Consider the following 17,806-nt stretch of genomic DNA (forward strand, 5'->3'; position numbering starts at 1 on the left):
CTCACCTTAACTAATTATATCTACAATGACCCTGTGTCCAAATAAGGTCACATTCTGAAGTGCTAGGGATTAGAACTTAAACACAGATTGAAGGAGGGCACACAATTTAACCCATAATAAGTAGAAATGACATCTATGTCTCAAAAACATTACTCTCATATCAGTAACATTATCTCCTATAGAAAAAGATACTAAACCACAGAATATTAAAAGCCAGGCTAAGAATACACTAACATATTAGAAAGATTTTTGATACTTGATTCCTTTTCAATTCAGATAAATTTAAAGATGCAAGTGATAATTTTTAAAAATCACATTTTAATATGAAATTTACAAACTCCAACGTATGTGTGTGTCATTCTCACAATCATCCATCCTCAAGGTGAATAGTAATTTATCAATATCTGTCAAAAGGCCCCATTGATTAAAAAATTATTGAGTACCTACTATATACTAGGCATTTGCCATACACAAGGAGGAAACGTAGTAAAATCCAAAGTTAGGATGCACTGTAAGACATGCTGCAATAGTTAGATTCAGTGGCTGTATTTTATGTCTTTTCCTCACCCTTAGTGTATAACTTGTACCTGATAATAGTGTTTAACTTGGTAACATTTTTTTTTCTCATTTGTGAGACATGATAACCATGACACAAATTTTATTGCTGCTTGCTTTTGATTACAGAAGGGTAATGGAAGTGCAGTAACTCTTTAGATTTAAAGCCCTGCTCTTAGCTAATGTGAGGAATGATCATACTTGTGCCAGAAACTGCTTTGTGTGAAAGATCATCATTAAAGGATTTAATAGGACTTTAAAGAGTGGGCTGCACTTTTTTCAGTGGTTGGATGCTTCATAATTAAATGAGGAAAATTGAGATGTAAATTATATTTTTAGAAGTGACAGCTCAGGTTGCTTCATAAGTTAGCTGTTACTTATGAGAAGAGTGAAAGATGAGCTTACACTTAGGGATACACAAGTTTAGGATAGGGAACCTTTTGAGAATTATTTTTAAGTGAACAATAATACTCATTATGATAATGTAACATGAAGGTATAGAGTTAACTATGGAAAACCAATTTATATGGACTTGTGCAATGATAGCTGTTGTATCTAAAATGATCTGTTATCTAAATACTACTGGAAAAATAAGTCAGTTGTAAGATACTTCTAAAGATGACTTATGTCACTGGTTTTGCTAGAGTAAAGGAACACATTATTATCATTTATTCCTTTGAATCCTTAAATTCTATTAAATATTTTAATAAAATGCTTTTACTTTGTTTCTCAGGCTGATTTGTCCAAAGAAAGAAAAAAGCTATATAATCAATCATTCCTATAGTGGTGGTGAATATTTTTTGAACCCAGGTCACTATTATTGTAATACATGCTTTGCTTTTCTTCTCATATTTGGTAATAACATAATTTCTAGTATAGAGATTGTGTTTATGCCTTGCAAACAATTCTCAATAACACATGAGTAAAAAGCTGTGTTATAGACTATTCAGAGGAGGGGGGTGGAAGGAGAGGAGGAGAAGAAAAGCACTGTGGCTCTGAAACACAAATAGGTAATTTGCTTTGAATTGTATTGTGTTTTTATTGCATGAAATTTGTTGAATAAGTTTGTATTTTAATTTATTGAATTATGGAATTTTTGAACATTTACTAGCTTAGTGTGGATAGGAAGCCAGCTTTCATTCACAGTTCATTGCAAATAGGTGCCACATAGTTTCTAAGCCCTAGTTTCCTAGTATATGAAGTTCCTAATATATGAATACAAGGCTTAGTTTAGCTATTCTCTAAGACGTCTTCTTCTACGTTCTAAGCATACATGATTTATATTTCAAAAGCCCAGTTTACTCAGGAATTAGAATCAAATACTATTCGAGCTTTGCAATTTAGGGATGGGATGTACTATACCTTCATATTATTGAAGGTCTGAACATTTAGATTTGTAATCCTAATGTTCTGTTTTCTGAGACATCATCCACATAGAAATTGCCCAGTAATTTAGATAATTTACATCTATGTTATGGAAAACAAAAATTTGGAAATTAGATTTCTAAATGAGATTTGACCAATGTTCTTGGCTGGTTCATCTAGCTAGTTACTCTGGCAGTATAAGAATTTTCTGTGATCTGATGAGCTGATTAGCATACGGTCCTGTTTTCCATCTTTATAACAATACAATAAAACTAAGTGGATAAAACTGTTTTGTTTCATTTTAGTGTGGATTTCCTCAAAAATTTTCAAAATTATGAACATAGTATTTCTGAGGTCTTGCTATATAATTGTGTGTGTGTGTGTGTTTATACCATAAGAAATTACATATTTTAAGTTGTATCATCTAATACAATTCAGCAACAGTAATAAAGGTATGACCTTAATTTCAGTTCTTATATTTGGAAAATGAAAATCTTTCAAATTGTAACTAACTTCATAGCTGTAATTCCTTTGTGAGTCATTTCTTTTGCTGATATTTGTGCTATACTTCTGTAGCTGAATAGTACAGTGTGGTAGCTACTAGCCAAATTTAGCTACTGAGCAATTTAAATGTGGCTAGTCTGAGTTGAGATGTAACTGTAAGGGTAGAAAGCACTTGGAGTTTGAAGATATATTGTGAAGATGATAATACAAAATATTTTGTTAATTTATTGATTTGCATATCAGAGTGATATATATTGAATTGAATATTACTAAAATTAATTTTCAGCTGTTATTTTTTAATGTGTCTATTAGTAAATTTAAATTACACATGTGGTTCACATTTATGGCTCACACATTTCTCTTGGACCTCTTCTAGAGGGTGGTTATATTTTATCTAAGGTGTCAGATTTAGAATGACACATATTCTTCTTTTAATTTCTTTTCATTCTTATGTTCAAAAGTTAGAAAGTAGTCTAAAGCTGTTTGTATGTTCTGACAGTTAAGTGACATCTGTTTTATGCAACGTAGATGGACACATACTGGAAGTTATGTTTGACCATCACTTGACCACTTTTTGTAATGTTGAATTATATTGGTGTGCCCTAGAAGAGAGGGAATAAGGAAAAAAGAAACAAATCAAGAATGAAAAAAGGGAACATGCTTCTGGACTATAGGAAATGCCATTAACAAAGACCATAGTACTAATATTCAGGAATTATATATTGTGATTTAGAGTTACACCATATGGTTTTCTTTAATAATTGCTATTATCAAAGACATAATAACGTTCCCATATGGTTTTCTTCGATAATAGCTGATTTTGAAAACCAATGATAAAAAGTTATATTTAGTGATTTTTTCAACCTGAAGGACAAAAACTGATGCCAATAGAATATCACTTAGTTTCTATTTTTTTCTCTTACACAGCATTGTCATTTGTGAAAGAGGGAGTGAAAGTTGTCATATTGTAAACTTCTAGGACACAGAGAAGTTCTGTAAGCTCCTATATGATGCCAATGAGAATAGTCTTAATTTGCTTAAAAAGTGATTGTCTCTTTTCCCCATCCCACCCCCATTTCCATGTTTATTTCTTTTGTTTTTTTTCTGAAAAGACATATTTAATGTCCTGCCTACGTTTATTTTCTATTTATTCACAAAATAAAGAATAACACTGTTATGTTTTGTATTTGAAATTGTAAGGTACATTTCTTTTTTCTTTTATTTTTAATTTAACTCTTTGTTTTACAGATGAGGGCAGAAGTGCAGTTGACCAAGCAGGTGGTGCACAGATTGTAATTGACCATTTAAGGTCACTGTGCAGTATAACAGATCCCGCCAATGAGAAGCTCTTGACTGTCTTTTGTGGCATGCTGATGAACTATAGCAATGAGAATGGTAAACAAAACTGAAAACTTGCTTTATCTCTGGGGGAAAAATTAAAAATTATCTTTACTATAGTGCAAAACAAAATATTTGAAAAATGATGAGCAAAGAATTTGTAAGTGGCATATAAAATTAATAATTAGCCAACATTAAATTTCAATGTTTCAAAAATGTAAAATGGTTAATTTACTAAATGGGACTAATTTTTGAAGGGCTGCCAGTTTTGATCAGTATCAAAAACAAAAACTCCACAGCCCTATAGTATGATTTAAGCATTCTTACTATGAACATTTTAAAAATAAAAAATATTAAAATAGTTTTATCTTCATTATATATATACCAGGAGTAGCTTTAAAATATGAACACTGTTTGCAGAAGTAAAATTACTTTATCTAGATGCTAGGTTTACTTTCAATAATTTTTTAAAACTCTAATAAAATCTGGCTTTAGAAACAAGTTCAGAGCAACTGCAGAGATCTCATTTTAGAAATTTAATTATTGTAAACAGCAGTTTCTTTTCTCTGTAAAACATTTTTAGACCCTAGAAACAAGTGATGTATCAATAATTTTCAGATAGCCTATATGGTTAATTAAATGCATATAAATCTGTGATATTAAGGCTTCACAATACGTTTGTGTCACAAAATATCCATTTGTTTCTTTATCATGTTATGTGAATCACTGTGTGGATCAGACATTCAAATTTTGGTATGTTTCTGGTATGTAACACGAATAAGGTCTTTCTGTGGTTTGTTTCATAATGGCATTTTAAGTTGTGATATTTTGGCAGAGAAATATTTTATTTGCATATTAGACATTCAGTATTATTCTTTACTTTCATGTGTTCTAGAAACACATGGCCCTTTTGGCATACTTTTTTTTTTTTTTTTCCACATTTGATAGTTGTGGGTCCAAAGAAATATTCTCAATAATTCAAAAAAAAAAAAAAAAGATAAACCTTGACAATAAATGGCTACTGATATTTGGCCCTTGATGTTAGTGACAACAGTGAATGGTGGGGACTGTGGTAAATTGAAGAGCCCTTGTCCTATTGAAAGGGGAAAACCACTACTCTTCTCTAGCCAGTTGTTTCTGTATGACGGTTTGGCCAAATACTGCCCAATCTTTATATTTTGGGGATGGGAGGTGGGGGAGAAAGCTGAAATGTCTAGTTTGTTATATGACATCTGAGTTTTAAATGTTGGATTACATATTTTTAATACTATAGAAGCTAAACAGAAAGTATCTTCAGGCCTCATCCTGTCCAAGGGCTGCCAGTTTTAAGCCTTTGAATTAGGATAATAGAGTTTTTATTGATCAAATGGCTTACCTATTAAACTTGAGCTAATAATAAATGGTAGTCTTCATAGGATAAGTTACATCTGTTTTTCCTCCCTTCTGGTGGAATCAATTTTGAAGAACAAATGCCCTAAATATAAATATGAGAAACAGAAAGGACAGAGCCTGAGAAATCCACAAAATAAATACAGATTTCCTAAATAATTGAAATTTAACCATAATACATAGGTATCTGAATTGCATTAAGAAATCATTGGTGAGATTTTCATATTGTTTTCTTTGCTTTTAACTGCATTTGGGCTTGGACATTTGAGAAAGTAGGAAGAACACTAAATGGGAAAAGGTTTTAGAAATATAAATGAAAGAAATTTTAAGAAGTTATCCCAGTTTTGGAAGTAGTAGAATTAGTCTTGTTATGCATCTAAACTAGCCGTTAGTTCTTTGAGGAAGCTGAAAAAATCTGTATAGAAGTATTAATATATCAGATGGCTGGTCTTCAAAAGCATCACTATTTCCAATCCAAAGCAGTGATTGAGTCCCATAATATTATAGGGTATCCCAGTGTGTAGAGAAGTGTTCTGAGAAAGAAGGTTATAATTAACAGCATGTGGAGTGCACAGTCTAACTGTATAGTATATATATTTTTTAAAGAGTAGGCTTTTTTCTAGAGCTCAGGTATTTCCAAGAAATAACTTAGAGACTTTAGAAAGCTGTATTAACTTTTCTCTGAATATTATTGGACAAATGGTCTTTTTCTTCCTTTATTTCAAAAGCTGCAGTTTGCAGCTTTTAAAACTTATCGAATAAAAGACATAATCTTGAGTATTTTTAAGAAACAACTGCGAAACTTATAACTATCATCGTCTTTACTTCCTTTTTACATTTTGTCATGAGTGTCTTAGTTTGTGAAGTGATTCGTTTTCTTCTAAGGTTCACTGAAATTATATCCTTTTATGTGTGTTTGGCATAATTATTAAAGCGTCTTTATTGTTTTGTCCATTATTTGCTTTCTCTTTTCCTTAAAATTTATGTTTGAAGACTTAAATATTACATCATCTTTACTGACTTCAGATTGTTTGGTATTGATCATGTGTACCTAGATAAGTCCCTGAAACAAAAAATAACAGCTTTTTGAAACTCAGGAGGTACTTTCTATTAGCACTAATAAGTGAAGTTTCTTTTTATATGTATTTACTATGTAGAACATCAGTATACAAGACTCTGCTAATTTATAAGTAAAATATTGAGTGACAAATAGCTTTTTCCTGCTGTAGCAGAAAAGTTAACTGCCCTTGGACCCAATAACTTAAGCCTTATCTGTAGTTAGGAAGTTATTGTTCTTTAGCTGTATGTATAAAATGTTTAAAGTATGCTTATAAAAAAAAAAAAGTACTGAGAGTGGTCACAAAAATCCACCAACATAGTTTCCCTGAAGAGAATATTTTCAAATTATTTATTAGTCCTAAAATTGAAACTTAGAATGTCTTGATTCAGATGCTTCCTGTTCATACAGTAAAACTCAGAGCATATCCACTTTTTAAACCCATTAAATAAGGAATAAAACAAGTTTCCTAAACACGTGCAAGTCATATATGTTATGAAAATATTCAGTAAAGTCATTTTTGTACCATTTGCTAAAGCTGTATATAATTCATAATTTTATCAGTTTCAAAAGTTTTAAACTAGCTCAAGACTCTATACTTCTAAGCTATGAGCTGGATATATACTTTTGTTTCCCTATTGGTGAAGCAGTTAAAACTTAATACTCAGGTAAGTGTAGAAAAATCTGAATAGCAAAAGTTATAATTGCTTAGCCAAAGAAGTTGTATCAATAATGTATAAATAAAATAATATTTAAATAGCACAAATAAAACTTTAGTAAAAATCAGTTTAAATTTATCCATTTGGAAAAAAATATACATGTTTTTCACATGGCTAAAAAGCACTCTTTGATTCTGTGGCTCATGAAAATAGCCTGAATATTTGACAATTATGGCTGTAGAAAAGCTTGTTGACACTTTGACATTCAGTTTGAGGGAATGTGTTGAACTTGCTATTTTTTTCTTCATTTTGTTACAACTTTAGTTATTCTATAATCCAAGGAACTCAAACCTTTAATTGTAGGTATTTTAATCTCATTAGTTTGTTAAGTTATCTGTTTCCTAGCTTTGGTTACCCACTGCCAAAACATTGCAGTGATGACTGAAAATTTTGTTCAGTCATCCAGCTGTTTTGAAATATAACACTGTTTTAGCACATAGGAGTTTGGAAAATATTCATTGATTGACTTTTCTGGATACTTATTATTGTCTAAAATTTTCATTAGCAAATTCAATACTTGGAAGAGAAACATGTTATTGGAATGCATTTGCTTCATTAAATAAGTTAGAAGCATTACAAACTCCCACTATGTTAGTTGATGTTCCTTATCTACATACGGTACATGGTGGCAGCAGAAAGGGGCATTGAAAACACACTGGTAGTAACAAGTACCAGATCTGTAATTAAAAATTTCCCATAGGTGATCCACAAACTTCTTGAGTCTGCATTTGTACATTTGAATTAATTGCACGTTTGAATAGAAACAAACCAGCGATCTAAAGCAAAGCACTAAAGACCAGAACACCACCTTGTTGACAAATCTATTGGTAGTCACCATTGTTGTAAGTAGATGTAATTAATCAATAAATATCTCATGGAAAGTGTAATTGAGGGTTTAACATTTTCTCTTAGTATTGTTGTGCTAGAGACACAAATAGAGGGAAAATTCTATTATAACTCTTAAAGAAAGTGGTAAATGATAAGCATTAAACACTAAAGTTACTATTTTACATAAGCTATGCCATAAGAGAGAAAAGTACAGGCAATTGAAAGATGCCATCAGGAAAGGAAAAAGTATCTTCTAAAATTATTAACATACGCAGTCTAGGCTTCTTCATCTGACCTATATTTTATATATACATGTATGATATGTGTATATATGATTTCTACAAATAGAGCCGATTTTTCTAATATTTTAATTACTCCTCATTATTGAAAAACTAATTTCTCTTTTTTTGTAGTTTCTGAAATCTCTCTGAGATACCTACGTGATAATTCTTATATTTATTTGCCACATGGGCTGATGATAATTAAGCTATGGTTGAAGGGAGGCCATGTATGTAATTTAGGAAGTGTAACACCTGTGGCATATTATTGAAGCATGACAACTGATTTTAAATATTAAGCTCATTATTTAAATTCACTTGTTTAAAAAAGGCCTATACTTCTTCTCCCCATATTAAAGATTATTTAATGTGTAATTAATCTTGGCTGCTACTTTCATTTCAGTCAATAGCAACAATTTCTTAGTTCGTAATTAAAAACTAAAAAGCATGTTGGCCTGAGCTGCATGTTTATCCTTATGTTTCAGTATTACAATACTTTATTACAGGTGAAAAATAGCATTTCCTAGATGTTAGATGTTTAGAAAAATGATTTGCTTCACATGAGTGAAGAACTGTTTTTAAAATTTACTTACTGTGGTTACAAGCTAATTAATAATTTATATATTTCCTAAATAGTAAATTATTTTTGCCTTACTCTAAGGAAAAAGAACAAAACAAAATGTAACAGGTAAAATTGTATCTTTGCAATTTATTATCTTTTTTAAAGTTTTTCTTCTTTCTCAGAGATCCTTGTTCTGATACTGTCTTTTTTAATGAAACTAATTTTCCATCATACTACCTTACATGTATTTTCTGTTTTATTTTTCCCTGTATTTATGAAGACATGGGAGATGTATGTTTAAGTTCACATCTTTTGAAGCCCAGTTTGTCACTTTTTACTCCAGTGAGTTAAGTGAAGTGTGTTGAAGACTTATTGGGCCGCTGAAAAGTACTTAGGCTTTTTTATTCTTTCTTTATTATACTAACTGTTGTTCTTTATTTACTGTTGTTCTCTTTTTTAAAAATTTCTGAATTTTTGCTGTTTGTCCAACAGCTTTCTAGTCAGTTTGCTGAAGAAGGTTGCTTTCATAAAGTTCTACCACAAGTGTTATTTTAAACAAATTGTTTCACTAAAGAATAGAGCAGTTAGTTAGTCTAGTGCCTCTTGCTAATTCAACCTATTAAATTTGACCAGTTAGACCAGGTTAGCTTTTAGTGATAATCTTCCTAGACTATTAATATAATAATGCTGTTACTTAATGAACAGGCTGAGAGCTTGATTTTTAGTAGAGGTGTATCAAATGCACATTTTGGTCTAATTCCACATGGTCAAGTATTGGCATTTATATTCAGCTTTGGCCATTAGAGAATGAACCTCTGAATGTAAGAAGCTGAAATTTTATCTCAGAAAAATAAAATTATTATAGTCTTTTTGTCAGTAATTTTAGTAGTCTAATACTTAATATTTGGCATTATATTATTACAGGAATAATACTTTCTCAGCATTGTTAGCTTCTAGATTGCTACTGCGATTATGATAATGCATTTAATATCATAGTATCACATAGATGCCCACTTAGCTGAGGGCAGTGAAGGGGCAAAATATGTTTGGAGTTGTCATTCTCTAATATGGTTTTCTCATTTTTATTTGCTTTATGTCTGGATTGAGGATTAATCATAGCCATTATCAAATATTATTTTCAAGATTTTTCTCATTGTGAAAATTTGAAGTGGGAAAGTTGGTTTTCTGATTTTGATTTCATTCTTACAAGATGTATATCACCATTAATTATTGGTACATTTTAATATGATAATATGCATTTACATTTCAACTGATAGAATTTCAACATATAAAGCATATAGGCAAATTTTCTCTTTACATGAAATGCTTACCTATGTTTAAAAATAAATATTCAGATAGTAACAAGTCTGAAAGACCAGGTCTTTACTGTAAGTGTTCCTATACTAGTTGAAATATGATGATATGAGGCACATAATCATTGATCATGAACAAATTTTTAGGTTCCAGAAATGATGTTGAAGTAAGCATTGAGCTGTTTGGCCTTCCAAAAGCTGAGGCTAAAATCAGAGGTAAATAATAGGTTTTAGCCAGATAACTGTATTTGCATGTCTAATTTAGGCTACTTAGAAAGTCCATTCAGAGAGGTGCTGAAACCAGAAAAGTATCATGTGTAAATTAACTTTTATAAAGATTATTAATCTTGTTTTTTTAACTATAAGTAAAATCCAGTTAACACTGTACTGCCTATATTGTTTTATTTACTAAAAAATTTTTAAGTCCTACTTGAAAAACTGGAAAGTGAAATGCTTTTGGATATGCAGATGTATCTTGTTAACAGAATTTGTGCCTTGCAAATAACTTCTGTGCAATTTTAAACTGTAAAAACTAAATTATAATAATGCCCCATGGTAACTAGAAAAGTTTTTTTTTAAGCTAATATATTCTTTTGTAAAAGAAGAGATTTCTATGTTTTTAAGCATATGTTTGTAAGATACACATGTTGGGATATAAATTAATTTGGCATTAGCTTAACTTGCTGTACAAAAATTCAGGCTTAAATTTATACTTACTGTAGATGTGGTCTTTATCTCAGCAGTGCTGTATAAAAGCAGAGACTAAATTGGTTTCTGTTAATAAATGCTACTTAAGCAACAGCTGGCAGTAGTCCTCTTTAAAAAAGAAAAAAAGAGCACATTTAACTTAAAAGACCAGTTTTTTTCTGAGATGAAAGCATAGAGTTTTCTTTAATCAGAATAAACATATCTATAGAATTTTTTTGTAGCAGTATTCATTGTAACAAAAGTTGATCTGTAACAAATAATTAACCTGGAGTAAATATGGGAAAAAATTATCTACTGGATTAAGGCATAATCACTCTAGTTGTCATTGTATTGAGAACAGTAAATGAAAAGTTTCTTAAGAATAATAAAATATTTTTACTATCTCATGATTTTTGCTTTGGCATTTTTTTGTTGTTGCTTCTGTTTTACATCAATCTCACGCATATAATTTTGCCATTTATATTTAAAACTTTTACAAAAGGGAAATTTTGCCATGTAGAGACAATTTTTATTTTCAGAACCCAGAACTTTAGAATTATCTTTTCTAGTTTTTTATTTGTTAGCATCTAGGAAGAAATGTATAAATGTATTGCTTTAAACCTCCAATATTGTCAATATTAATGAATCTTGGCTTTTTTTTTTTTGAAATTTCTATGTATCATTGAAATGTATAATGGGGCTTAAAGCGACAATCTGGGTGCAAAACACATGCAGGTTTGATGTAAAGAAGGCTTTAAAATAATTGAATTTTAAACACATGCAAGCAATCTAGTTTTATATCCTCAACACTAGGCTTAGAATAAAGTTCTCCACTTTATAAACATTTGAGTATATAAAGTTTTTAACCACTAATCATCCTCTTGGTAGCCATATTTAAGTCAGTTTACTTTCCAGTGTTATAATAGAGCTAAAACTTGCTGGAACTTGAAGCTGTACCTCACTGTTGTATCATTTCTAATTTTTAATTTTCCTATCCTTTTTTGGAAATACAGATGTCATTAAGTCAAAGGTAGTTTTATTCAGTCTTTATTATGCCCAAATGATTTTAGCCAATTTGTATTAGAACTTTTCATCAAGAGTTTTATTTGCTGCTTTCACTGTTTCAACTATGCTCAACTCATTTGACTGTAGATGGGATTTTTAATGCAAGCCTGTAAATGGCAATATCATATCATTATACTGTGAATAATATATCTACGTACTAATGTAGAGACTGTATTTTGAATTGTGTGTTGTCTTGTTTTTACAATTTCATTCTTAAATTCTGTTTACCAAAAAGCTTAATAATCTTATAACATTGTCTATAAGAGCCTTAGGAATAAGGTAAACCTGTTATAATCTTCTTAACAAACTTATTTTTAGTAACTTCAGTTGAGTTACTGGAATTCTCAGCATACTTTTCTGGACCTATAATCTAGTTATACCAATGTTTTAAACATTAAACTTAAAACTCAGGGGGGAAAAGGTTCCTCAACTTGAGATCTTCTCTCCAGATCTCCATTCTTTGGAGTTTCCATGAGTGTGACCTGAAGAACTTGGAACCATTGAAATTCAAATGTAGGTAGGTAAGTGTTCACACCAGCGCATGCGTTGATTGCCTTATATCTCTTTGTATATGCATCTGTATTGCACCCCCTCAGTGCCTTTCTTCCTCTTCCTTCCCATAGATCATGTAGGGCCTGTGTCATTTTGATATTATGTAATTTCGTAAATCTGTATTTGGTCAGTGTTTGTCTGTGATGTGTGTCAGGAGCAGTTAAAACAGAGTCTTCGGACATTTATGACATTGTGCTGTCTAAAGACTGTCTTTCACACATAAGTGTTTGCTATGTATGGGCCTGGGTTACATTTTTGTGAATTGCTGTGTTTGTTGAGCTCTGATAACATTCTCCTGGAGTTGCTGATATTCACTGAGGGAGGCAGAAGTCTTAGAGTTGCTTCACTTAATCTCCCTAATGTATCTAGAGAACAAGAACTATTTCTGGTTCTCAGAATTTCTTCCTGTTTGTCTTTCACTTAAAAGTCATACTCCTGATAACATTCGTGATATCATGGATGTCAGCTATTATCCTTTGAAAAACATTTGCAAGTTTTCTTTGGGCAATAAACAAAAAAGATGATCAAATGAATCATTTGTTTATGTCAATAAGAATATCAACTTATCCTACACAAACAGGACCCCTACTTAATCTTTTCAAAAAACAGCACCGCCACCTACTGAATTGTAACATCTACATAGTAATTGAAATAGATAGACTCAATCTGGAATAATCTCTTAGGCTTAAGTAGAGTTTCTTTTCAAATAAGCATGATGAGATGTTAGGAGCTTTCTTAGTGTTATTTCTCTGAAAATATCAGAGTGCCAAAATCTAGGATTCCTACCAAGCTTTTATCTTATTTTTTTCCTGTTATCACTTCTGCTAAGCACATCATTGAACTTCAGAATATTTACCATGTTTCCCACTCACCTCCCAATCTCTTATAAAAATTAGGTAGCCCGGCGGGCGCAGTGGCTCACACCTGTAATCCCAGCACTTTGGGAGGCCGAGGCGGGTGGATCATCTGAGGTCAGGAGTTCAAGACCAACCTGTCCAACATGGTGAAACCCTGTCTCTACTAAAACCACAAAAATTAGCTAGGTGTGGTGGCAGGGGCCTATAATCCCAGCTACTCGGGAGGCTGAGGCAAGAGAAGTGCTTGACCCTGGGAGGCAGAGGTTGCAGTGAGCTGAGATCGCACCACCGCACTCCAGCCTGAGCAACAGAGTGAGACTTATTCTCAAAAAAATTTTTTTTTTAATTAGGTAGTCCTTTGACACTGGTTCTTAAATTTTGGTCTTATGATTTTAGATGTCTAAAAATTATAGAAGACCTAGAAGACTTTTTTTGTGTATTTGGGTTATATCTGTCAATATTTAGTGAATTAGAAATTTAAATGGAGAAAATATTTTAAATTATTTAGTATTTCATTTTAAAATAACAAACCTATTATATGTTAACAGAAATAACATTTTTATGAAAAATATTTTCCCAGAAAAATTGCTGCAAAGAATAGCAGTTTGTTTTACTATTTGTGATGGTGAACAAAACAATGGCTACTAATACAATTTGGTGCCATTGCTGGTGTTCATGCTAAAGTGCCAGCAGTTTTACCTACCATTGCTTTCCTACCATTGGTACAAATGGCAACACAGTGGCAAGAGCAGATAAAATCTTGGCATTTTTATGAAAATAGCTTTGATTTTGTGATTCTCTGAAAGGGTTCCAGGGACACTTTGAGAACCATATTCTAGGATGCCTCTTTGTCCATAAAATGGAAATTTATATCAACCTGTTTCTGTAAAAGTGTTTTTTTTTTTAATCTCTCCTCCCCTGGACCTTCATTATACAAGTAGAATGGCAGGCCTGCAGTCAGTGTGAACAAATTTTAGAATTATTTGAGTATGATTATTGTTTTAGTTAGCATCATAGAAGTAGATATAAAAGAGAGCACCCAGTTGGTCCACAATGAGTTCATCCAACTGGATGGCTATATATTTTTCTCTTTTGTGTGGTATGTGTGTTGTATGTGAGTATATAATGAATTTGGCTCCTGGGTAGTTAGACACATTTTCATGAAGCAACATGATTTTCATGAATTATGGCAATACCTACAATGTGCCATTTGGCTATGCTAACTTTTTCTCCCAATCTGCCACAATTTCAAATATTACTGCTTCAATTTGTATGCCAAAGATTGTATTAAACGCTATAACATTGCTTTACTTTTCACCCCTCTTTTACCTGGAACCAAAATTTGTAACATTGTAAAAGCAGTCCAGAAAAGTGATAGATATGCCAAGTTAGCAGAACATGAAGAGCATTATCTTCTAAGTGGTATTCTTCTGTTATCTTCTCCATAAAATGTGTTATTCCTCTTATGTCCCTGGACTGTTGGATTTTTTATAGTTTGTACCAACAGAACTGAGGGGGTGTGTGATGCTTACATATATGCAGACATATAGTGGAGTTTGACTCACATTCAATGCATGCGCTAGTGCTCACGCTTACATACCTGAAATTTAATGATTCATCAGCTCTGCAGTATTTGACAAAGTAGTCAAAATGAATACATATATAAATAAAAATACTGCTAAAGAACAAAGATCTTCAGAGGTGACCCTCTAATAAAGAGCCCTATCTATTGGTAAGTAACCTAAATAATTTCTAACTTGGAAAGCTCCTTGGTGCATGATTATTACAAATACTATAACCATAATGCAACTATTCTGCCAATATAATATAGATATAACACTATTGTGCAAGTATTTTACCTTTAAGTGTTGTGAATTATTGCTAAATTTCATATTCAGAAAAAAAGTAACATCAAAAGTATAAATACAGATTACTTAGTTGAGTATATTTTAATTCTTATCTCCTTTTAGATTTCATAACTTCATTACAAAATTTGAAATTGTTTTATTAGAGTATTTGAACTGTAAACATAAACTTCCATTTTTTCCATGTTTATTTTTTATTCTTATTTTGGTAATAGGCCCCTTTCTATTATAGATGGGCTCCCACAACCAAACCAGATAATTGTCTGTAATTAGCCAGTCATCAGTTTTCAGGGACACTAAGCCTCTGTTGACTATCTCCTCATACTTCACTCTAAAAGCAGGAAGAATTAACAACAAAGACCACCAGGCAATAATGAACTGGCATGTGAGATAGCTCAACTCTGTATGTTCTTTTCTGAAAATCACCCACCTGCTTCCTTATCTATAGATTAAGGACTATAAAGAGTAATAAAAAAAATTAGCAGGCCAACCCTGCCAAGGGATTGGAGCTATGAGGAACATGTGTTTTTGTAAGAAAGAGTTTTGTCTTTAGATTACAAAGAGAAATAACTTAAAAGAATTTGGGGAAAATTATTAGCTTGAAAATGGCATATCATTTTAAAGAGAAAAAAATTTTTGAAGAGCATTTCTGTATCTTTGGATGAACCAGTTATGGCCAGTTATAGTGTTTTGCATAAACATATGATTTTTTGTATGTCTTTCTTAGCTTATTCTAAGAGGCAGTACTTTTGGTTTTCATTTTTGGTTCATTTACCTTCAACTTTGCTACAGGTATTCTATTATTATTGTCCATGAAGAACTCTTGTGGAAATCCAAGGCATGTTTAGTACTTCAAAATCAATTAGTTTCTTAGAAAATGAAGGCAAGTAATGATGACAAGGCCATGTTAATCTCATTCTCTTCACCTCTCTAAGCCAAACTTTCCTTTCTCTTACTGAGATGATCTGCCACTATAATTAAATAAAACTTTAAAAAGAAAAATATTTTAGGTAACTTTTTTTTTTCTGGTACATCTCTTCCTAGCAGTCATCAAGAACGCTCTGGTTGCAAATATTCAGAACCAATCATTTTTGTATATTTATTAAATACTTTTAATTTTGTATTATGAAAAGTGTTTTTAAAGGATTCTAAGATTTTTTTCTTTCTTGGTCTTTATTAAACTTGCTACTTTTCTCATGCTTTTCATATTCTGTGATTTCCTGTAATGCAAATGTTACTCTAACTTTTTCACTCAAAAACTAATGGTAATGTTTGTTTATACTTATTAAAAGCCTGCTTTTTAATGGTATAAGACCCCGTTTAAAAAACTAATGATTTGATATAGTCTTCAAACTATTTTTATTTCTAAATGCCTTTTGGTTATTCAAAGGATTCAAAACTAAACTCTTCTGAACTAATGTTTAAAATGTTCAAGACAATCATATGAATGGACTTTATTTTCTATTACTGTAATTTAAATAACTTTGAGTTTCCAATAGGGAAAATAAGAGGTGTTTTCTTCTTATAATGTTCATTTGACATGTCAACACTTTCTTTTCTGTTGTTGTTTTTTGTTTTTACAGATTCGCTTCAAGCTCAGCTTATCAATATGGGTGTTATTCCTACCTTAGTGAAATTACTGGGCATCCACTGCCAAAATGCAGCTCTTACAGAAATGTGTCTTGTTGCATTTGGTAATTTAGCAGAACTTGGTAAGTCTTAGTCGTGAACCACAAATGTAATTAACTTATTAATGTGCTTACAAAAGTCTTAGTCATGAACCACAAATGTAATTAACTTATTAATGTGCTTACAATAAATTTTTCTGTAGATATTAAGAAGCTAGAAATCCATTTAGATTGTATTAATTTTTTGAAGCATTTGAGATATTTCCATCAATATTTTAAAAAGTAAATCCAATTAGATCTTATGATTGCATTGTTTATAATGACAGCATTTTATTTCTCTAATAATTTTACGTATTAATGTTTAAAGCTCACATTGTACATTATGTAATAGAGTTGAATATTTACAATTGTCTGCACTTGACTTTAATCTTTTTACATGAGGGATGGCAATTGTATGTCCGCGGGTAAAAGTAAGATTGAAATGTATTGCACAGTGGCTTGTGCCTGTAGTTCCAGCACTTTGGAAGGCCGAGGTGGGTGGATTGCTTGAGCTCAGGAATTTGAGACCAGCCTGGGCCCATCCTTACCAAAAATTAGCTGGGTGTGGTGGCTTGTGCGAGTAGTCCTAGCTACTCAGGAGATCAAGGCAGGAGGATGACTTGAGCCCAGGAGGCAGAGGTTGCAGTGATCCGAGATCATGCCACTGCACTCCAGCCTGGGTGGCAGAGCCAGACCCTGTCTCAAGAAAAGAAAATTTATTACATTTCATATAAATTGCATGCTTCTTGGGTAAAGAGGAATCTAACGTTAGACTAAGGTTCTTCATCCTCTTTTCATAAAATCTCAAAACATGACAGAGGACTTTTTTCTATGAATATATGTGTTATAGTATTAGAAAACAAAATCTGTGGAATCCTTGAAATTCAGAAGCCAAACAAAACCAGACCAATGCTGGAAACACATCCTAGTCATAACACAGGAGGAGGATGGCCTCAGTACCTCCACCTCTTTTCATTTTTCTCTTTGTTATGGATTACCCTTTCTTTCTTCTTCCCCACCTCCCCCCCTTGTCTTCCTTCACAACTCTAAGTCTGAATCTACCCCACAATCATGTTAATAATAAATTATTATGGGCACAGTGAAATGAAATGGTGTTTTGTCATAGCTAAATACCATAGTTACAACAAATAAATATATCAATTCTGTTACATAGCACATTTTATAAATAAAAGCACAAAGTCACT

At 31.8% G+C, this 17,806-nt stretch overlaps 1 protein-coding gene across 14 annotated transcripts in view; it reads left to right on the forward strand.

The window, feature by feature from the left end:
- Positions 1-17,806, forward strand: part of RAP1GDS1 (Rap1 GTPase-GDP dissociation stimulator 1) — a 182,473-nt gene that overhangs the window by 116,217 nt on the left and 48,450 nt on the right. For 8 of the 14 annotated variants that reach the window (XM_024245972.3, XM_024245971.3, XM_054554213.2 and 5 more), the window contains 2 exons: positions 3,673-3,819; positions 16,518-16,646. In XM_024245972.3, the coding sequence (XP_024101740.1) occupies positions 3,673-3,819; positions 16,518-16,646 (276 nt within the window). The remainder of the gene's footprint in view (positions 1-3,672; positions 3,820-16,517; positions 16,647-17,806) is intronic. The other 6 variants (XM_063723544.1, XM_024245976.3, XM_024245977.3 and 3 more) reach the window with 1 other exon arrangement.

Source organism: Pongo abelii, chromosome 3, assembly GCF_028885655.2.
Source record: "Pongo abelii isolate AG06213 chromosome 3, NHGRI_mPonAbe1-v2.0_pri, whole genome shotgun sequence".
In the NCBI taxonomy this organism is placed as follows: Eukaryota; Metazoa; Chordata; class Mammalia; order Primates; family Hominidae; genus Pongo; species Pongo abelii.